This window comes from Oncorhynchus keta, chromosome 34 (genome assembly GCF_023373465.1).
Source record: "Oncorhynchus keta strain PuntledgeMale-10-30-2019 chromosome 34, Oket_V2, whole genome shotgun sequence".
Lineage (NCBI taxonomy): Eukaryota > Metazoa > Chordata > Actinopteri > Salmoniformes > Salmonidae > Oncorhynchus > Oncorhynchus keta.
In genome coordinates this window covers 16,434,697-16,458,348 of record NC_068454.1, presented here as the reverse complement: position 1 = coordinate 16,458,348, position 23,652 = coordinate 16,434,697, and the positions used below count along the sequence as shown (strand labels likewise).

The 23,652-nt window shown below is 43.2% G+C and overlaps 2 protein-coding genes across 12 annotated transcripts in view; one reads left to right on the top strand and one right to left on the bottom strand.

Annotated features, from left to right (window-relative positions):
• Window positions 1-1,277: 1,277 nt before the first annotated feature.
• On the bottom strand, window positions 1,278-23,576 carry LOC118366780 (ICOS ligand-like). 11 transcript variants are annotated; one of them, XM_035749451.2, is made up of 7 exons: window positions 23,424-23,576; window positions 23,035-23,280; window positions 15,024-15,082; window positions 4,818-4,904; window positions 4,355-4,666; window positions 3,576-3,721; window positions 1,278-3,312 (listed from the first exon to the last, which is right to left on the bottom strand). In XM_035749451.2, exons 2-7 carry the CDS (start codon window positions 23,277-23,279, stop codon window positions 3,253-3,255), a joined length of 909 nt encoding a protein of 302 aa, XP_035605344.2. In that variant the 5' UTR covers window position 23,280; window positions 23,424-23,576; the 3' UTR covers window positions 1,278-3,252. The 11 variants fall into 11 exon arrangements, with proteins under 11 accessions (XP_035605344.2, XP_035605336.2, XP_035605338.2 ...); XM_035749443.2 differs by having other exon boundaries at window positions 4,818-5,129; window positions 23,424-23,573; XM_035749445.2 differs by having other exon boundaries at window positions 1,278-3,306; window positions 4,818-5,129; window positions 23,424-23,572.
• Window positions 23,161-23,652, top strand: part of LOC118366612 (amyloid-beta A4 protein-like) — a 66,847-nt gene continuing 66,355 nt past the window's right edge. The window contains exon 1 of the mRNA XM_052493285.1: window positions 23,161-23,292. Coding sequence (XP_052349245.1) covers window positions 23,260-23,292 — 33 coding nt within the window. The 5' untranslated portion in view covers window positions 23,161-23,259. The remainder of the gene's footprint in view (window positions 23,293-23,652) is intronic.

Here is a 23,652-nt window from a genome sequence, read left to right as displayed (position 1 = left end):
TCTTGTGATAATTGAGACATGGATTGTGTATGTGTGCCATTCAGAGGGTGAATGGGCAAGACAAAAGATTTAAGTGCTTTTGAACGAGGTATGTTAGTAGGTGCCAGCCGTACCGGTTTGTGTAGAGAAGTGCAACACTACAGGGTTTTTCATGCTCAACAGTTTCCTGTGTGTATCAATAATGGTTTACCAGCCAACTTGACACAACTGTGGGAAGCAGTGATTACCCTTGATTACTAAATGTTAAGCCAAAGTTGTCCTCGGAGGATTTCACAAACAGGCTTGTCGAGACAGAGGCAGAGGGAGTTTCATGTTCTAACAACAGTTATCTCAACGAAACTGGACACGTCACTGCTACAAAGGACTATGATCAAACTAGGCAAACCAGGAAGTAGCTAACACTCTCATATCCACTCTTCACCACAGGAACTAGGGGAGAAGGGCTCATAATAATGCCTGGAACAGAGCAAATGGAATGGCATCATGGGTGGGATGTATTTGATACTATTCTGCTCCAGCCATTACCACTAGCCTGCTCTCCCCAATTAAGGTGCCACCGACCTCCTGTGCTCTTGACCTTTCAGATTTTATTATTTGATATTATCTTGAACAAAGATCATTGTATCTCGAGAGAACATTATCTTGATCATGAAACTTCCAGGACACGTACAAAGACATCTGTCAAGGATGTATATATTTTAACTTATTATTAGTCGAATATTGACATTCAAAGTACATAGGTGGATAGTAGGTGATACCATCTGTTAGTCGTATTAGAAGAGAAACCAGTGAAGGTGGAGGTTGACATACTCCTGTGATTACTGTAACACGCGTATAAACTATTATGAGAATGGGTGTGCCCTGTGTAAACTATATAGCTACATCGTTTAATATCTATTATAAAACTATAGATAAAACTATCTAAAACTTCTGATTAAGGTTATAGTAATATAACTCCTTATTTTGCAGATGTTGAGGACTAGTATAGCTTAACTTGAAATGTTTATCTTTTACATGAACAAGACTACAATATACCCGTCCTCTCTAGTTGAAATCAGGCCAAGGCTGATTTATGATGATGAGTAAGCTGAGATATCGCATTCAATTGTTGAATTACTTGACTTACCTTACCTGATGCCCATAGTTACATCAACAATTTAATGAGGTTTTAATTGGTCTGGGAAATATAGTGTTGAAACTGAATTGACTCTTGCAAAGAGCAAATCCTTAAAGTCAATGTGGCAGAGGACATCTCAGACAGAGGGACGATTACAATATAGCATTTAATATTGTGTTTATTTTGACATTTAATCAAATCAAGCTTTTTTAAACAGAACTCTTCAGACATGCACTCAATGCAATGTGCATTACAGAACTCACAGGCAGCCAGTACAGAGACCTTAAAACCTATGAAATTTGTGCTCTCCGTCTGATCTTGGTCAGTACCCGTGCTGCAGCATTCTGTATGTTCTGCAGTTGACCAATGGCTTTCTTGGGTAGACCCGACAGGAGAGCAATACAGTAGTCAAGCCTGAATGTAATAAAAGCATGGATGAGTCTCTCTGTATCAGCCTGAGAGAGAAACATCCACACCTCAAAATGTTCCTGGTATAAAGCAATTTTGGTCGCATTCCTAATGTGCGATTCGAAATTGACTTCAAAATGTAAAAAGGTTAGGTTTTTTTATCTTTATTGCCTGTGAATTAAAATATGCTGCTAGATTCTCTCGCTGTGCTTTGGCTCCAACAATAAGTACCTAAGTTGTCTTGATTTAGCTGGAGGAAGTTATTTAACTCACTAAAACAGTCTAATAATGTATCCGTGGAGCTAGAATCCTCTGGTGACACAGAAATGTGAGGCTGTGTATCATCTGCGAAGCAGTGACAATCAATGCTGTGCTTTAATATAAGGTTTATTATGGCATTTAATATAGGTTTTATGGCATTTAATATAGGGTTTATTAAGGCATTTAATATAGGGTTTATCTCATTTCATATTCATAGTACATAGTTTATTTGAAAAAGAAACACCAAGAGGGAAGAGGACAGAGAGTTTCAGCTACTTTCCAACAGTACAAACACATACAAACATCTGAACAATACTTTCACACACAGAAAAACAGACAGTATTGTCACTTACAGCATAAAATATAAGTGGTATAAAAGTATTAAAACAGATTGTTCTGCTTTTGGCAATCTGTCTTCACCATTATCAAGCATTTTATCTAAACCAATCCCTTGTCTTGCCAATCTCTTACTGCTTAATGATGACTAACTTCACTGTACCTAACACCCAGGCAACCAAGTATCAACATATGGACTTCAACAATTAACAGTTTAAAATCACTACTTTGATATTTGTACTCAAATAAGCAGGTCATGTGGGTGGAAAGGGGAGAGGTGGGCGGATAATGTATTTGTATAATGTCTGTAGTTTTTTTCTCTCACAAAATAAATATGAACACAGATGTGAAACCTGTATTAGTCCCTCGGGACAAGACCTATAAAAAGTCATTTTATTTCCCTGATTTCCAATCAGCTCTTTCTGTGTTGTAAGCTTAACCAATATGGTTCATACAACAAAACGGACCCTGGACCAAAGTGTTACTAATCTTTTGATTTAGTCATTCCATGACACGCTTGTTTCACAGCAAGCTACATCATAATAATAAGCAGCAATGAAAACATTGATCATGTCAAAGTCTTCACATTATTCAGATAATTAAATTCATATTTAAATGGTGAAATGACTGCTGTACATGAAAGCGAATTATCAACATGATTCAAATGGGTAACACCAGGAACATGCGGTAGATGTATGTAACAACAGTTTCCATGATGGCTGTTAACTATAGTAGTCCTGTATCATCTGCTTCTCTTCTTACAAATGTGAATGCACTTGTAGTTAGTCAACTCTATAATATACAGGCTGCCTTAGGTCTACTTTATTTCTTGGGATTTCTCTGGACTTCATTTACTGAGTTCGGCTCATGTTCTGTCCATTGACCAGTCATTTCTCCCATCATGCTGTTCTCCACTTCTTTCACTTCCTGCCTCGTTGCATAATTGCCACAGAATATGGTTCAGACATGACATTACAATACATTGCTCAATGCTGCTCCACATTGCTACTTTGAACACAGGCATTATTTTAAGTTTAAGTTTGTCTTGTTGCAAGTCACCATCCCTCCATTTTGTCGTCCGTCATTTGAGGAGAGATTGTTGTATCAGAGGGAGAAGATGCTCCACACACTCAGTGTTCATACATGTTCAACTGCTGGGTCACGCTTCTTTCCTCTGTGTCTCTCTGCTTCTTCCAGGGAAAACAAAACATGAATCAGTCACACAAGGACTGAAACTGCTCTATTCAATCACTATTTAGGTGCATCAATATCAGATTGAAGGTGCAAGTTCGGTATGAGGTTTGTTAGTCTTATTAGTCTTTTTTATTTGTAATTCTAACACCTTTGCAGTTTGTGCTCTGATTTGTGGCCAGATGCTGGCATTTTTTCTAGATCCAAGCAGCATTAACACTCGGACTGATATCACAGTGGTATAATAAGGACAAGGGCTCACCGTTGACGTTTCACGCCGGTGACATCTAGTCAGTAAGAAGATCACCAGCAGGACTCCTGCAACAAGCATCACAACCACGCTGACAGACACACCTGCTGCTACTGCTACTTTATCAGGACTCTCCAATAGACTATCTCTAATGTATACTGGAAAGCAGAGAGGAAACAGAAAAACATAGAAATAGTTCATACAAACTATGAAATGCTCCAAAAACGTGTTTTAGATGAGAGACGGAGAAGCCAAAAAGCTGAGGAATTTGAAAAGGCAGACCTCTTAGTGTAACTTGACCAAGTGATGAGAAGGCTTTCCAATGAAACTCTAACTTCCTCCCTATTTGTCACAGCAGTGTAACTTTATTTGTCTACTACTCTACAACACATCACTGTGTATTCCAGCTTCTTCATTTTTATCCAAACATTTGTGTTCAGTCAGAGGAACCACTACATCATTGGTAATGCTAATAGTTTAGTCCCAAAGATAACGCTGTTGTTTCACTCTAGCGTAGAGTTTTTTACCTTTTCTGTGTTTATGCCTGTGCTTGCCCCTAGATTCCCTCACCCTCATGCACTTTCACACACATACGCATGCACCCACTCCTAGCTTTTCATTCTCATGCATTCCTATGCAGATGTTTTGGGATTTTTGGGTACAAGCTGAGACTCTAACCAACATTCTTCAATGAAATCACTATGGGGCTGAAACTCCTGACCCTGACTACAGTACCATGATTTACTGCTGCTGTGTTATGGCTACTGGTGTCACTAGTCCCGTGTACTCACCAGGCTTTTCCTTGCAGGTGGAGTTGAGTTTAGAAGCCTGGTCTGTGTTTTCCACCATACACTGCAGTTTTTCACCCTGACTCCGATCCATGGTCAGGATGCTGGTCAGACTGTATAGTCCTGTAGAGTTATCCAGGTGTGTCTCATCCCTCCTGGAGGTGTTCACCAGAGGATGACCACCCATCTTCCAGTGAATCTGGCCCTTTGGGTATCCCCCGTTGGCTTTACACTGGTACACCCCGAACCTCTCTCCCCATCCGGAACCCATCGAAGCCTGGTCTAGTACCTGGTACATACAGACACTGTAGCTGGCTGGAGAGCAGAGAGGAGATAAATCAACTGCAGCATGCCTGAAATGGAGTCATTTATGAAGTAGAAAAAGGGGCGGAAGAAAACAAATAAATCAACCAATAGCAGAATGACAATAAACAACAACAAAAAACAAGCAAAACAAATGTCTTACCAATCACATGCAGAGTGATGTGAATGTAGACCAAAGTCTCGGTTTGAAAGAAGCATTTGTACATCCCATTGTCTGCGACAGTGATGCCTGAGAGGAGCAGGGAACAGTTGTCCTTATCTTCATTCTGAAAGAGACTGACCCTGTTTTCATATCCCTCCCCGATGTTTGTGGTGTTATGACTTCCACTGTGGTGAAGCACGGTGGTATGGTCTTCTAACTGCCATTTCATGTCCATCCTCTCGTTTCTCTTCTTGCAGGGGCATTGCAGGAGGACGTTTTGTCCCACAATAGCTTGGAGCGTCTCCAAATGGGCTAGAATATTTTTTTAAAGCCCAGTTGAGCAGGTTCAAGGTTAATTTCAATAATGTTTTAGGGAAGTTGCATTGGTCTTTAACCAGATAAGAAAAAACATTGAAATGGCAACAACAACAAAATCTCCCATTTGTACAGAAACAAGAAGAACCAGACTTTAAAAATGAGGTATGTGGTTTCTCTCAGAACGGTTATTGTGCAATATCACAACACATTGTTTGCCAATAAACATGATACCGCACATTATTGGAACCACACACACACACACACGAGCACACACTTTTTATATCTCAATGAAGACTGTTTATCAAGCAGAATCTTAAATCTGACTTAGTCAATTGTATCTATACATTTTTATCACACCCACACAAACTTCCACACTTCCTCAGTTCTCCTTTCTATTCCTCCTCCTGTGTGTGTGTGTGTGTTTACAGTGAAATCCCAGTCATCCATCTATGGACGTGTTTAACTATACTTGTGGGTATATGCCACACACAAATAGTAAACTAACACAAACACATTTTTGTTGTCCCTACAAGCTCAAATGCTATTTCTAGGGGGTGAAGGTAGAATTAGTGTTAGGGATATAATTAGGTTTAGGAGTTAGGGTTAAGGTTAGATTTTGGGGTTAGCGTTACGGTCAGGTTTAGGGAAAATTGGATTTTGAATGTTTACCGTGACTTCGGAAAGTATTCAGACCCCATTACTTTTCCCACACTTTGTTAGGTATTTGTATTCTAAAATGTATTAAATAGTTTTTCCCCCTCATCAATTTATACACAATACCCCATAATGACAAAGCAAAAACAGGTTTAAAAAAATACACAATATTACATATATATATATATAAGTATTCAGACCCTTTACTCAGTACTTTGTTGAAGCACCTTTGGCAGCGATTACAGCCACGCTACAAGCTTGGCACACCTGTATTTGGGGAGTTTCTCCCATTCTTCTCTGCAGATCTTCTCAAGCTCTGTCAGGTTGGATGGGGAGAGTTACTGCACAGCCATTTTCAGGTCTGACCAGAGATGTTTGATCCGGTTCAAGTCCGGGCTCTGGCTGGGCCACTCAAAGACATGTCCCGAAGCCACTACTGCGTTGTCTTGGCTGTGTGCTTAGGGTCGTTGTCCTGTTGGAAGGTGAACCTTCGCCCCAGTCTGAGGTCCTGAGGGCTCTGGAGCAGGTTTTCATCAGGATCTCTCTGTACTTTTCTCCATTCAGCTTTGCCCCGATCCTGACTGTGTCCCAGTCCCTGCCATTGAAAAACACCCCCAAATCATGATGCTGCCACCACCATGCTTCACCATAAGGATGGTGCAAGGTTTCCTCCAGACATGACACTTGGCATTCAGGCCAAAGATTTCAATCTTGGTTTCATCCACCAGAGACTCTGGTTTCTCATGGTCTGGGAGTCTTTAGGTACCTAATGGAAAACTCCAAGCGGGCTGTCATGTGATTTTTACTGAGGAGTGGCTTCCGTCTGGCCACTCTACCATAAACACCTGACTGGTGGAGTGTTGCAGAGATGGGTTCTTGGTAACCTCCCTGACCAAGGCCCTTCTCTCCCGATTGCTCAGTTTGGTCAAGGGGCCTGAATACTTTCCGAATGCAGTGTACATTGTGTGTCCCCACAAGGTAAGTTAAACAAGACGGCGATTGTGTGTGTGTTTCCAGTAACATCCCAATAACAAAACAGCTTCTGTCTCAAGGTCATCAGACTGTTAAACAGCCATCACTAACAGAGTGGCTGCTGCCAACATACAGACTCAAATCTCTGGCCACTTTAATAAATGTCATAAATAGATTTAATAAAGGTATCACTAGTCACTTTAAATAACACCACTTTAAATCATGTCCACATTTCCTACATTACTCATCTCATATGTATAAACTGTATTCTATACCATCTACTGCATCTCACCTATGCCACACGGCCATCTCTCATCCATATATTTATATGTACATATTCTTATTCACCCCTTTACATTTGTGTGTATAAGGTATTCGTTGTGAATTTATTAGATTACTTGTTAGATATTACTGCACTGTCGGAACTAGAAGCACAAGCTTTTCGCTACACTCACCTTAACATCTGCTAACCACGTGTATATGACCAATAACATTTTATTTTATTTATATTTATGAGACTATTTCTGCCCCTTTCTCCTAAAGAAAGCAACACTCCCATGTTAGCAAACACAGCCTCTCTCATCTCACTAGAACCTCCCTTGTTAAGTCGTGAAAAACTACACTGAACAAAAATATAAACGCAACATGTAGAGTGTTGGTCCCATGTTTCATGAGCTTAAATAAAATAGCCCAGAAATCCCAGAAGTTCTATACGCACAAAAAGATGACTTCTCTCAGGATTTTGTGCACAAATTTGTTTTTCATCCCTGTTAATGAGCATTTCTCTTTTGCTAAACTAATCCTAAAATGGTCAGGAACAGGGGCAGGGGCAAATATACAGTACATTCCAGCTGTATGCACTCAAATAGCGAATGGACGCCTCTTTCCCAGAGCAAGAGCAGTTGAGAAATAAATAATAAATATAGTAGCAGCTGTGATACTCGTCTTTTTAGTGGCAACCATCAAAACTCGGCTTTCACACAGGATTACATAGAAATATCTGGGCTTATAAAACATGATCTCGCCATCACGGTTGACAACTCCATTGTGTCCTCCTCCCAGAGCGCTAAGAACCTTGGCGTGATCCTGGGCAACACCCTGTCGTTCTCAACTAACATCAAGGCGGTGGCCCGTTCCTGTAGGTTCATGCTCTACAACATCCGCAGAGTACGACCCTGCCTCACACAGGAAGCGGCGCAGGTCCTAATCCAGGCACTTGTCATCTCCCGTCTGGATTACTGCAACTCGCTGTTGGCTGGGCTCCCTGCCTGTGCCATTAAACCCCTACAACTCATCCAGAACTCCGCAGCCCGTCTGGTGTTCAACCTTCCCAAGTTCTCTCACGTCACCTCGCTCCTCCGCTCTCTCCACTGGCTTCCAGTTGAAGCTCGCATCCGCTACAAGACCATGGTGCTTGCCTACGGAGCTGTGAGGGGAACGGCACCTCAGTACCTCCAGGCTCTGATCAGGCCCTACACCCAAACAAGGGCACTGCGTTCATCCACCTCTGGCCTGCTCGCCTCCCTACCACTGAGGAAGTACAGTTCCCGCTCAGCCCAGTCAAAACTGTTCGCTGCTCTGGCTCCCCAATGGTGGAACACACTCCCTCACGACGCCAGGACAGCGGAGTCAATCACCACCTTCCGGAGACACCTGAAACCCCACCTCTTTAAGGAATACATAGGATAGGATAAAGTAATCCTTCTCACCCCCCCCCCCTTAAAAGATTTAGATGCACTATTGTAAAGTGGCTGTTCCACTGGATGTCATAAGGTGAATGCACCAATTTGTAAGTCGCTCTGGATAAGAGCGTCTGCTAAATGACTTAAATGTAAATGTAAATAAAACAACTTATTTCACTCCATGCATCAACCACTCTTTGAGGAGCCTGCTCTCACTGCATGACAGGTGATACTCCGCCCAAACTCTGTATGCTATGGGCTCTCCAAGACTGTTCCTGGAGATACCCATTGCTTCATTTGGGAAACCAATGGAAATCTGGTTGGGAACATCGATAGTAAAATGTTTTCACAACTTAACATGTTTGTTGACAGCCCCTCTCTGCGCACTGGAGAAAGGAATGAATGATTGATGAGGAGATGGAAATGCACAGTGGTGAAATATTTTGTATGGCTAAAGGTAATGTGTCAGCCTATTAATTATGAAAACATAAAATACTGCCCTATAACTGTAATTATCAGCTTAGAAAGTGCTCTCCATTTCATTGTTTGGCTTTGAAACACATCCACAACGACCATGTTTTCCACTCAGGCTCAACCTGTTGTTGAACTTCTTTCTTCAAATTGATCATCACAGTGATTTGAGTTTTAAAAGCATGATACTATTTACGTGATTTTCAATGGTATTTTCATTAATGTCAGAGTGGCTAGAGGGACAATAGAGTGCTGAGTACCAGGCCATTAGCGACCTGATGGTCGTTAGTGAGTTGGGTACGATCAACGCATGTTCAGAGTGCACAAGAAGAGATTACCATGACTCAGCGATCACGTGAAATTTTACTGCCGTCATGACTCAAGAGTACCGGTGTGGCAGTAATACAGTCACCGCAACAGCTTTATTTAGTACTTAGGTTATCTAGGTAAACAAAGTGAGGAATTAAGCATCAGTGGATTAACACAACCAGCCTTGGCAGTCTTTCATTGATCCAGACAGTTTGTAAGTGCCCATTTGTGATATTTAGCAGCGTTTAGCTAGCTTTGGGCTCCTTGGATCAATAATGATTAGAAGTCATCATGGGGGCATGTGGTGCCGATCTTTTCAATTCATTTGGGACATATACCAAAACAAAAATATAAACGCAACAATCTTTGAAAGTGTTGGTCCCATAGTTCATGAGCTGAAATGAAAGATCCCAGAAATGTTCCAGATGCACAAAAATCTTATTTCTCTCAAATTTTGTGCAAAAATGTGTTTACATCCCTGTGAGTGAGCACTTCTCCTTTGCCAAGATAATCCATCTACCTGACAGGTGTGGCATATCAAGAAACTGATTAAACAGAATAATACACAAGTGCACCTTGTGCTGGGGACAATAGAGGGCCAATCTAAAATGTGCCGTTTTGTCACAATGCCAAAGTTAACTCAAGTTGGGGGAGTGTGCAATTGGCATGCTGACTGCAGGAATGTCCACCAGAGCTGTTGCCAGATCATTTCTCTACCATAAGCCACCTCCAATGTCGTTTTAGAGAATTTGACAGTACGTCCAATCGGTCTCACAACCGCAGACCATGTGCAGCTCAGGACCTCCACACCCGGCTTCTTCACCCACTATATAATCTAAGACCATCCACCCAGACACCTGATGAAACTGTGGATTAACACAACCAAATAATATTTGAACAAACTGTCAGAAATCGTCTCAGGGAAGCTCATCTGCTCATCTGGATGGTATTCTCAGGGTGATGAGAGGTGTTGGGTTTGTGCCAGACATAGCGTTTTCCTTGATCGTGTCGTGGAAGGATCAGAATTTGTTGGTAACATTTGTAAGATGTTTAATATTCATCAAATGTGTGTAAGTTACTTCTCATAAGAATGTATTTTGTTGTACTATAGTGGTGGCCTTTGGCAGTTATCTGTTCTATGTCAGGACTAAGTTGCATGGGCCACAGAGAGGGGAGAGGTCAAAGTGTCATCATGTGTAAACATATCTTTTACTCCCTACCTTTTCTAGTGGGGAAAGAAGGGTTGCAGTGTCTGGAATCATTCTATGCTCCCTCTTATTTTGTTTCTATCTTAACCTATAGCCTCACCCTCCTCTCCGTGAGTTTGTCCAGGAGTTTGTATTTAGAGTGGGTTGTATCTAAATGACAATTTGAGTGCCTGTTGATATGGAGGATTTGGTTTATGGTTCTGGGGTTTGGGAAAGGAGACAAAGCTGAATGATGAATTATGTCTATGCTGTCTGACTATGTGTGCCTTTGCTATTAAAGGAACTCAGTGGCATTATAAGGGGACTCTCAGAGAATTCACTGGGAGACACTGAATTTATCTGAGAGTCACAGGATTGTGATAGAGCTCGTATAATTAAAGATGGACTTTTATAACTAACTCTGACGCGTGTGTGTGGTTTGCTCCCATGATTTGGTAAATAGAGGAAATTTCCACGACAATAGCCAGTAAGCTCAATTTTTGTCTCATCTGACCAAAGTCCCTCCTTTCATGTGTTTGGGGAGTCTCCCACATGCCTTTTGGCGAACATCAAACATCTTTGCTTTTTTAAAGCAATTGCTTTTTTTCTGGCCACTCTTCCATAAACCCGAGCTCTGTGGAGTGTATAGCTTAAAGTGGTCCTATGGACAGATACTCCAATCTCTGCAGTGGAGATTTCAGGCTCCTTCAGGGTTATCTTGGGTCACTTTGTTGCCTGTCTGACTAATTCCCTCCTTGCCTGGTCTGTGAGTTTTGATGGGTGGCCCTCTCTTGGCAGGTTTGTTGTGGTGCCATATTCTTTCCATTTTTTAATAATGTATTTAATGGGATGTTCAAAGTTTCTGATATTTTTTTATAACCCAACCCTGATCTGTACTTCTCCACAACTTTGTCCCTGACCTGTTTGGAGAGCTCCTTGGTCTTCATGGTGCCCCTTGCTTAGTGGTGTTTCAGACTCTGGGGCCTTTCAGAACAGAATATACTGAGATCATGTGACAGTTTGCACACAGGTGGAATTTATTTAACTAATGATGTGACTTCTGAAGGCTATTGGTTGCACCAGATCTTATTTAGGGGCTTCATAGCAAAGGGGGTGAATACATATGCACACACCACTTTTCAGTTTGATTTATTTCTTTTTTTAAAGTTATTTTTCCATTTCACTTCACCAAGTTGGACTATTTTGTGTATGTTCATTACATGAAATCCAAATAAAAATCTATTTAAATTACAGGTTGTAAGGCAACAAAATAGAAAAAAAGCCAAGGGAATGAAGACTTTTGCAAGGCACTGTACGGCAGCTTATTCCAGCTCCCACCAATATCCAGAAACTTCGCACAGCCATTAAAGAGGAGCTGGACATCAGGCCACACTCAACAGCCTGATCAACTCTATGCAAAGAATATGTGTCACGCTGCATGAGGCAAATGGTGGTCACACCAGATACTGACTGGTTTTCTGATCCACGCCCCTACCTTATTAAGGTGACCCTGGACACGTCGTTCTCTGTAAACATCAAAGCAGTGACCCTCTCCTCCAGGTTCATGCTCTACAACATCCGTAGAGTACGACCCTACCTCATACAGGAAGCGGCGATAGGTCCTTATCCAGGCAGTTGTCCTCTCTCGTCTGGACTACTGCAACTCCCTGTTGGCTGGGCTCTCCTCTTATGCCATCAAACCCCCAGCAACTTATCCAAAATGCTGCAGCCTGCCTGGTTTTCAACCTTCCCAAGTTCTCTCATGTCATGCAGCTCCCGCTCAGCTTAGTCCAAGCACCTCAAGGGTGGAACCAGCTTCCCCCTGAAGCTAGGACAGCAGAGTCCCTGCCCATCTTCCAAAAACAAACTCTATACCAGGTGGTGTCAGAGGAAGGCATGGCTGCGGTGAGGTTGGCACACCAATGAATCCGTTTTGGAAATGTCAGGTCGTTAAAAGATTTGACTGATGTAGATTGTATGTTGACTGGAATTTTGAGTGTATGTATCCCACTTTGTCTTGTGGTGTGCCAGTTAAGAAGTAGGGTGGACAATATCCAACCTAGAACCACGCAACGTATCATTGCATTGGCCTTTATAACAGTCAAATGGACAATACTTATGAATTGGAAAGAGTGTAAACCTCAGTGCTTAGTGTAACCGATGTGAAATGGCTAGCTAGTTAGCGGTGGTGCGCGCTAGTGGCGTTTCAATCGATGGCGTCACTTGCTCTGAGACCTTAAAGTTGTGGTTCCCCTTGCTCTGCAAGGGCTGCGGCTTTTGTGGCGCGATGGGTAACGATGCTTCGTGGGTGTCAGTTGTTGATGTGTGCAGAGGATCCCTGGTTTGAGCCCGGGTATGGGCGAGGGGACGGACTAAAGTTATACTGTTACATTAACATGGACATTTGGTTAAGGGAATTCATGGATTTATTGACTATAAAACGAGCGGCATCGGCCCTCCAGGACTATGACAATGGCCTAGAGCAACTGGCATGCCGCCCCCCTTCTGTAGGTCCGCGGACCAGTTTCACACATAGAATATACAAGGTGCAATTTCGGGAATTTGGTTGTGCATCAACAGTCACTCAATTATCCCCTGTCAGCTAAATGTTTTTAGATTGGTAAAAAAGCTTTCTAAACTTGTAGTAAGTGAAGCCCCCCCACCCAGGCTTGACTTCAGCTGTGTTACACAGGATGCCTGTGGTAGGGCTCGCTGTGTGTCCTGGCAAGACCCAGGCTGAATTTGTCCAATATAAACTTTTCTTTTTTTTAACGAAATGTTTCCCATTCTGAGTAAACAACTTTTTGCTGATCAAGTCTCTTGTCCTGAAGCTGCCAAGCAGCAATAGCAAAAGTGATATCTTTCTCTCTCAAAGGACAACAGAGGGTGTGTGTGTGGGCCTGCTTGATATACAAAGAGAAGTGTATACGTGCATGTGAAAATAATAATAGTATTGTAGATGGTTGACTGGGACAAACTCATAGATGAATGACTGGGATTTTACTGTAAACACAAACTCGTAGATGGATGACTGGGATTTTACTGTAAACACAAACTCGTAGATGGGTGACTGGGATTTTACTGTAAACACAAACTCGTAGATGGATGACTGGGATTTTACTGTAAACACAAACTCGTAGATGGATGACTGGGATTTTACTTTAAACACAAACTCGTAGATGGATGACTGGGATTTTACTGTAAACACAAACTCGTAGATGGATGACTGGGATTTTACTGTAAACACAAACTCGTAGATGGATGACTGAGATGTTACTGTAAACGCACACAAACTCCTCGACTAACCTGTACCCCCGCACATTGACTCGATACTGGTACCCCTTGTGTATATAGCCTCATTATTGTTATTTTATTGTGTTACTTTTATTTTATTTTTTACTTTACTTTATTTACTAAATATTTTGTTAACTCTTTTTTAAAACTGAATTGTTGGTTAAGGGCTGGTAAGTAAGCATTTCACGGAAAGGTCTATCTATACCTGTTGTATTCGGCGCATGTGACAAATAACATTAGATTGGATTTGACATACTCAGATGGATGAATGGGATGTTACTGTAAACACACACACAGGAGGGGGAGTAGAAAGGAGAACTGAGGATGTGTGACATGTGGGAGGATATTTGGAGCATGTGACAAATCAAATTAGATTGGATTTGACACACATACAGTGAGGGAAAAAAGTATTTGATCCCCTGCTGATGTTGTACGTTTGCCCACTGACAAATGATCAAGAGGCCTAGCCAGTCTCCAGACCTTAATCCCATAGAAAATCTGTGGAGAGAGCTGAAGGTTCGAGTTGCCAAACGTCAGCCCCGAAACCTTAATGACTTGGAGAAGATCTGCAAAGAGGAGTGGGACAAATACCCTCCTAAGATGTGTGCAAACCTGCTGGCCAACTACAAGAAACATCTGACCTCTGTGATTGCCAAGTACTAAGTCATGTTTTGCAGAGGGGTCAAATACTTATTTCCCTCATTAAAATGCAAATCAGTTTATAACATTTTTGACATGAGTTTTTCTGGATTTTTTTGTTATTCTGTCTCCCACATTTCAAATGAACCTACCATTAAAATTATAGACTGATCATTTCTTTGTCAGTGGGCAAATGTACAAAATCAGTAGGGGATAAATACTTTTTTCCCTCACTGTAGATGGATGGGATGTTACTTTAAACACACACACACACACACACACACACACACACACACACACACACACACACACACACACACACACACACACACACACACACACACACACACACGGGGGAGTAGAAAGGAGAACTGAGGATGTGTGGGAGAATGTGTGGGTGTAAAAAAAAGGTTTGAGGAGAGACAACTGCAATTATTAAGATTCTGCTTGATAAACAGTCTTCATTGAGGAAACCAGAAACAACAACCTTCACCTCAGAACCATGTCTCAGTTGAAGATATACTGAATATCCACAGAGGTTGAGGATGTGTTACAACAAGAGACATGAGTTTAAGACAACATAACACTATAAGCAATTGAGATGTATTGCTGACCATTACCACCCCTCCTAAACTTAGCATCTACACCATGTCTCTATTGAGGCAATGAGAATAACTTACCTGAGGCACACAGGAAGACTTCTACTAACCACAGGACAGTCCACATGACAATGTGTGTTCTGAAGGTGAAAATGGATACATATGTCAGAGGCTTATTGATCAACATGAAGAACCATAATAGAATCACAAATTGCATTGCAGGATAGGTGGTGGGTTGATATTGTATGATTGGTGGATTGCTTTAGATTTAGGATATTGTTTAGAACATAAATGTAAAAAGGAGACACTAGCTAAGTTTCCATTCAATTGGCGACAGATTTTCACACAAATATTCTAAAATCTGCATAAAAACCATATGCAAATGTCCTTTTTCCATCAAATTGCCTTGTTACTGGTAAAATGCATATAAAAATTATTTCTGCGGTTAAATTTCCATGTACAGAATAGAAAATACAAGTTAATTGGATTTCCATCACACGTGCATTCTAGCCAACAGCTCGCAGATACAGTGCGGGTATTGTGAAAAAGGCCAGCCCTCTCAATCCGATTGGCCTTCAGACACTTCACACCTCTGTTCATACACCAAGTTAGTGTGATCACCTGCCGTCTTGAGAAAGATGGCAGGTGACATGTTGTTTCCTCACTAAAGTGTTGTGTGCGTCCCATTTATGCTACCTCGGGTTAGTGTGGTTAGCCGGTTTATATTGTTTGTATGTTATCGCTGCAATGTATAGCCTTAGATGATACTGCTGTATGAAAGGGCAACATGGCAGAGTTTCTAGAGGTTCTAGAATGGCCAAATCCTATCTGCATGTGCACTTTGATTTACGGCGTAGCAGCCTAGTAACAGTGCCTTTTTAGATCGGATAAGATCTGTCGTCAGGCCTAAGAGAGGGACATAAATATTTATTTTTTGTTGTTATTTTTTATCTTAGTATATTTAAAATATTTTAGTATTAATATTATTTATTTTTTATTTTATTTGTACCCTTTTTCTCCCCAATTTGTAGTTATATTCTTGTCCCATGCGTCCTCCGAAATCCGAAACACAATGCCGCCAAACCGCACTGCTTCTTGACACAATGCTCGCTTAACCCGGAAGCCAGCCGCACCAATGTGTCGGAGGAAACACCGTATACCTGGCGACGGTGTCAGCGTGCATTGCGCCCGGCCCACTACAGGAGTCGCTAGATTGTGATGGGACAAGGACAATCCGTCCGGCGAAACCCTCCCCTAACCCGGACGACACTGGGCCAATTGTGCACCGCCTCATGGGTCTCCCGGTCGCGGCCAGCTGCACCACAGCCTGGGATTGAACCGGGATCTGTAGTGATGCAGTGCCTTAGACCTAGGCCTTCTATTTCTCTCTCTGGCTACATACTGTATATATTCCTGCTGTGTGAATATCCAAGTGTTTGCATGTTATACTATAGCATTCATTGTTAGAACAGCATGCCATATACCAAAGAAACATATAAACACCACATATAAAGTGTTGGTCCTATGGTTCATGAGCTGCACAAAAAGGTTATTTCGACCGACGTCCTGTTAGGTCCTCCCAACCCAACAGATCACCAGGTCCGCCTCTGCTGTCCAGGGCGGCCCAGCTCCCCATCAGATAAAGGCAACTCCAGAGTGCACAGTCCACGACACCTATGTCTGCACCCCCCCTGAGCCAGCTTCTCGACTAGCCACAGTTGAGTAGACTCCTGCTCCAGTCGTGGAGCCACAGCCAGCCGCTGCATTGGGGCATGTTCTTGCTGCAGTTGCAGAATTGTGCTCTCCTACCAGTGGGGGCCCCCTGCTCACCGAGACAGACACTCTGGTGCTCGAGGTTTGACTGTCTGCTACCCTGGAACCTTCAGCCACAAAGATTCCACCTGCTCTCCCTCAGGAGCCCCTCCCTGCTCCAGGCCCAAGCCCGCAGTGGATTCTTCGCCCGCTCCTAGAATAGTGCCACAGCCTGCAGCTACTGCAGATGTCAAGTGCAGCCAGGAAGCTGGGGCCTCTCCAGCACCGCCTGCCAACACCATGCTAGTTCCAGCACCAAGGGTCCTTCTACCTCCAGACCTTGCCTCAGGGGACCCGCCAGACATCACTGCAGGTGATCCATCAGAAGTCACCCCTTATGTCCCCCTGAGTTAGTTGTCCAGTTCCCTGGGGGGTCAGAGTTCCCTTCCTTCCTGGACAGGGTCAGAGTTCCCTTCCATCCCGGTAAGGGTCAGTGAAGGGAACTCTCCCTCCTGGGAGAGTCAGGTTTATAGTTCCCTACTTCTCTTGTAGGGTTTAAGTTTCCTGCCTCTCAAGTTAGTCTAGAGCTCCATACCTTCCCGGTAGGTCCAGTCTATCCTGCTCCCTTGGTAAGTTCTCAGTTTCTGCCAGTATCCGGCCTTCAGTTTCTGGCCCTAGTTGCAGGTTCACATTGTTCTGACTTAGGTTCCCGGACTCATGCCATAGTGCTGGACCCCAGTCCTCTGCCGTTTCTAGGTTTACAGTTCCCTGCACTAGTAGCCCCTACGTTTGTTGCTCTGCCACGCCCTAAGTATCCTACCCTGCATGGACAGCAGACCCCTCCTTATAGGGTATGCAGCATCCTAGTCCACCAGGCGTAAAGCCCCCTGCCATGCTAGGCCCTAAGTTATCTGCCCCATCTTCAGGTCTGCAGTCTCCTGCCCTGCTCAGATTGCAGCCCCCTGCATTAGTTAGCAGGCAGTTGCCTATCCTACCAGGTTTAAAGCCTCCTGCCTTACCCCAAGTTCACTGCACTAGCCTCGCTGTCTCCAGAAACAGTCAGTCCACAGACACCTAGACTGTGAGGCTTACAGCCTTATGCCCTGTTGAACCACAAGTTACCTGTGTTGGGTTCTCAGTCCTCAGTCCCTAGCACTAGGTCCTCAGTCTCCAGCTGCATTAGGTCAGCTATCTCTAGCATTAGTCGGACCTCAGTCCCTAGCCCAGGTTGGTTATCAGGCTCCTGACCCGCTAGGTTCAAAGGTATGAGTTTCTCCAGCTCTACTAGCCCTCAGTCGTTGACCCTGTCAGGTCCAGAGTCAGTTTCCCTGTCAGGCCCAGCGCTATCAGCACTAGGATCCCAACCTTCAGCCGTTCTAGTTTTGCTGTCTCCAGCTCTAGTCGGCCTTCAGTCCACTGCTCCGCTAGGCAATAGGTTCTCTGACCTCAGTTGGTCTGCAGCCTTACTCAGCAAGCAGTCAGCTCCCTCAGTGCTACACGCCAAACCATCTGCCCTGGTTCTAGGCCATGGGTTTCCTGTTCCGCTGGGTTCAGAGTTATCTGCTTCTCTAGATATGCAGTCTGTCCCTAGCCAGTTCGTAGCCCCGAACCTCAGCCGGCACCCATTCACTTACACTAGCACTAGGCTAAAAGTTCCCTGCCCAGCTAGGCCTCAGCCCTTGCCACACGAGAGACCACCTGACCTCGTCTCTGGGGCCCAGACGTTACCTGCCTCCAGATCCCTCATAAGCCTCGCCCAGGTGTACTCACCTGTTCCACCATGGAAGCCATCGTATTCAGCAGTGGGGAGAGAGTCACCAACCAGTGAGCTGCAAAAGACAGCTGTGGCCGAAATGCCAAATTTCGTCAAGGCAGTAGGTGAGCTACCTCCTCCAGCTGTAGCCAGCCTCCAGCACTGTACTCAGCGCTCACGGATGGGCCCCAACTGCCCTGCACCAGCTGAGTCAGAAGATCCTCCGGCATACCAGTGGCATTCCATGGGGTGGCACAGGACTGTCCTTGCGTCTCCGTGCACCTTCTTCACGGGGCGGCCCCTAAGACCCTTATGCACACCGGAGCCAGTACCCTACTGGCCCGCATGGTCCTCTAAAGTGATCAGCTGCCCTTCTAGTTCGGCCGGATGCACACTAGGACTGGACCCGGCCTTGTCTGGTCCTTTCGCTGTTCTGCCCCTCTGCCCTGCTGGATAGAACTAGGCCCTTTCAGGACTAAGTCCCGCATTGAGGCATTTTAAGATGTGTGGATTTCCACCAGAAATCCAGGGGCGGCTGTAAAAAGAAAAAAGCTCAACCTGAATGGCCTTCAGACCCTTCACGCCTCAGTTCATCCAACCAATCAGGGCATTGGACACACTCCAGGGCTCCGCCCAAGTTAGAGCATTGTCACCTGCCGCCTTGAGAAAGAATCAAGTGTTTGATGCTGACAGACCTTTAACATGCTGCTTCCTTACTAGAGTGTTGTGTGCGTCCATTGGCATGTACATAAATATGGGGATATTTGGAGTGATGATTGTTGTTTATAGCTGCCCTGTGCTAGATATTTGTAGATAAGTAATGTTATTTTGATAGCTACCAGCTAATGATAGCATTGTTTGTGTGTATCCCGTGCATGCTACCTCGGTTTAGTGTGGTTATCATTACTACATTTATAATAAGTGTTGTGGTCATTATCATTGCTGAATACTCAGTATGTTTATCAGCAAAGGTTTATATTGTTTGAATGTTACCGCTGCAATGTACAGAGGGGCAAAAAAGTATTTAGTCAGCCACCAATTGTGCAAGTTCTCCCACTTAAAAAGATGAGAGAGGCCTGTAATTTTCATCATAGGTACACTTCAACTATGACAGACAAAATGAGAAGAAAATAAATCCAGGAAAATCGCATAGTAGGATTTTTAATGAATTTATTTGCAAATTATGGTGGAAAACAAGTATTTGGTCACCTACAAACACGCAAGATTAATGGCTCTCACAGACCTGTAACTTCTTCTTTAAGAGGCTCTTCTGTCCTCCACTCGTTACCTGTATTAATGGCACCTGTTTGAACTTGTTATCAGTATAAAAGACACCTGTCCACAACCTCAAACAGTCACACTCCAAACTCCACTATGGCCAAGACCAAAGAGCTGTCAAAGGACACCAGAAACAAAATTGTAGACCTGCACGAGGCTGGGAAGACTGAATCTGCAATTTTGTCTGTCATAGTTCAAGTGTACCTATGATGAAAATTACAGGCCTGTCTCATCTTTTTAAGTAGGAGAAGTTGCACAATTGGTGGCTGACTAAATACTTTTTTTGCCCCACTGTATGGCCTAGAGATGATACTGCTGTATCAGAGGGCAACATTGCAGAGTTTCTAGACGTTCTAGGGACAAATACCATTTGCATGTGCACTTTGGTTAACAACCTAGGAGCCTAGTAACAGTGCCTTCTAAGATCAGATAAGATCTGTAGACAGGCCTGAGAGAGGGACATAAATCTTAAGTGCCTAGGCCTTCTATTTCTTTCTCTGGGTACTTCTATATTCCTGCTGTGTGAATATCCAAGTGTTTGCATGTTATACTATAACATCCACTGTTAGAACAGCATGCCATATATATATCACGTCATCTCTTTACTATTGTATGTATATTTCATTAGCCTCTTGTATATGGATCCTAATGATAGTTTATTCTGCCTTTCCTTAGAACCACACAAAAATCACTTCTATGTGTGTGTGTGCTGATGTGTGGTGGTGAACTAGAGAATAAAACTCTGAATATGGACACATCTGCCTGGTTCTTGCTGGAAAGCCTGTAGCGGGGTCAGACCAAAGTAAAGTCAGCATTATGTCATTAGCGGGTGAGGGCATCTACATTGCAATCGGAATGTCTACAGACCCCTTCCCCTTTTTGTTACGTTACAGCCTTATTTTAAATTCTTAAATGAATTGTTTTCCCCATCAAGCTACACAATATCCCATAATGACAAAGCGAAAACAGGTTTTTAGAGATGTTAGCAAATTTATAAAAAATATACATTATTTACATAAATATTCCGAACCTTTGCTACGTGACTCAAAAATGAGCTCTGGTGCATCCTGTTTCCATCAATCATCCTTGAGATGTTTCTAGAACTTGATTGGAGTCCACCTGGGGTAAATTCAATTGATTGGACATGATTTGGAAAGGCGCACACACTAGTCTATATAAGGTCCCACAGTTGACAGTGCATGTCAGAGCAAAAACCAAGCCATGAGGTCGAAGGAATTGTCCATAGAGCTACGAGACAGGACTGTGTTGAGGCACAGATCTGGGGAAGGTTACCAGAAAATGTCTGAAGCATTGAAGGTCCTCAAGAACACAGTGGCCTCCATCATTCTTAAATGGAAGAAGTTTGGAACCACCAAGAGTCTTCCTAGAACTGGCTGGTCGCCCGGCCAAACTGAGCATTCGGGGGAGAAGGGTCAGGGAAGTGACCAAAAACCAGATGGCCACTCTGACAGAGCTCCTGAGTTCCTCTGTGAAGATGGAAGAACCTTCCAGAAGGACAACCATCTGTGCAGCACTCCACCAATCAAGCCATTATGGTAGAGTAGCCAGACGGAAGCCACTCCTCAGTAAAAGGCACATGACAGCCCTTTTGGTTTCCTAAAAGGCACCTAAAGGACTCAGACCATGAGAAACCAGATTCTATAGTCTGATGAAACCAAGATTGAACTCTTTGGCCTGAATGCCAAGCGTCACATCTGGAGGAAACCTGGCACCATCCCTATGGTGAAGCATGGGGGTGGCGGCATCATGCTGTGAAGATGTTTTTCGGTGGCAGGGACTGGGAGACAAGTCAGGATCGAAGGAAAGATGAACAGAGCAAAGTACTGAGAGATCCTTGATGAAAACCTGCTTTGAGGACCACAGACTGGGGCGAAGGTTCACCTTCCAGCAGGACAACACCCCTAAGCACACATCTAGGACAACTCAGGAGTGGCTTTGGGACAAGTCTCTCCTTGAGTGGCCCAGTCAGAGCCCGGACATGAGCCCAATTGAACATCTCTGGAGAGACTTGAAAAAAGCTGCACACCCAAGAAGACTCAAGGCTGTAGTCACTGTCAAATGTGCTTCAAAGTACTGAGTAAATGGTCTGAATACTTATGTAAATGTGATATTTCATAGTTTTGCTTTTTTTCTTCAAAAATGTCTAAAAACCTGTTTTTGCTTTGTCATTATGGGGTATTGTGTGTAGATTGATGAGGGGGGAAAGGCAATTGTATCCCATTTATAATAAGGCTGTAACATAACAACCAAGTTAACCCACATGGTACACTTTTTGGGGGCATGTGCTAGCAAGGACTTTGAAGAGATTTTGAAGTGCGCATTCACTGGTAGGTAATGAGAGCCTATTGAGCCTCCAACCCTTGCAATATTGGACACCCAGTGTATCTGTCCACATGATATTAAAAGCTTGTGGCAGTTATTCATTAATCGGATGCAGTTATGAAACTAAACACTAAATCGGTGAATTTGTGACTAGCATGGTAACAATCATTTGTTGTTAAAACCCCTGTAATTACACACTGCAATTACCACCAGTTAGTTACAAGTTGTAATGACAATTAACTACAAGACGTGTATTCACACTGTAATAAAGACACCTTAAAAATAAGTGAATAATGTTTGGTGAAATATGAATCAGAGCTTAATTCCCCCCGCACACACACAATACATTCAATTAACTTCCATTTCTGGCAACCGTTGTAGTCAAAGTATATTGCATGAACATATTATCATGACCTTACCTATAGGTTTCCATTTTCTGCCGAAATTATAATCAATGTAAGCAGGAGATCAACGTTTGTCGTGAATCCGGTTTGGACCGCAAACGTGGAAAGAGTGAAAGTCAGTAGTGTCAAGTGTTGATTTTTTTTTTATTTTGACGTCACGGTTCCAGAAATTGTGCAATAAGCTTGTGTATTTTCTGTCCGTTTCAGTTTCCTGTCTGCGTTGTTCGTGTTTCTTATTTTGTATTACGTTTAATTTATTAAAACACTCACTCACCGAACTTGCTTCCTGACTCTCAGCGCACATCGTTACAAGTAGCCTTGGCTACTCAACTACAATACATAGCAAAGGATGGACAAATATTAATTGTCGCTTTTGTTTTTAATATATGAAAATGCTATATACAGCATCCTACGTACATACACTGAACAATATAAACGGAACAATTAAACATATTTTACTGAGTTAGTTCAGGAAATCAGTCAATTGAAAGAAAGAAATTAGCCCACAATTTGAGTATCACATGACTAGGAATTCATATATGCATATGTTAGTCACAGTTACCTTAAACAAATGTCAGTATCTGGAGGGCCCACCATTTGCCCAATGCAGCGTGACATCTCCTTTTCATAGAGTTGAGGCTGTTGATTGTGGAATGTTGTCCGACTCCTCTTCAATAGCTGTGCGAAAATGCTGGCGGGACCTGCAACACGCTGTCGTACACGTCGATCAAGAGCATCCCAAACAATGGGTGATATGTAGGCCAGCTTCCAGGAATTGTGTACAGCGATGGGGCTGTGCATTATCATGCTGAAACGTGAGGTGAGCGAATGGCAAGACAATTTGATTTATTTAACTAGGCAAGTCAGTTAAGAACAAATACTTATTTTCAATGATGGCCTAGGAACAGTGGGTTAACTGCCTTGTTCAGGGGCAGAACGAAAGATGTGTACCTTGTCAGCTGGGGGATTCAAACGTGCAACCTTTCAGTTACTAGACCAATGCTCTAAACACTAGGCTAACCTGCCGCCCCAACGGGCCTCCGGATCTCGTCACGGTATCTCTGAGCATTCAAATTGCCATGCGTATGCCTCCTCAGCTCATGAAAAAAGGGACCAACACTACATGTTGCGTTTATATATGTTTGTTTAGTGTAAGTGAACGTTATAAAGGGACATTGTT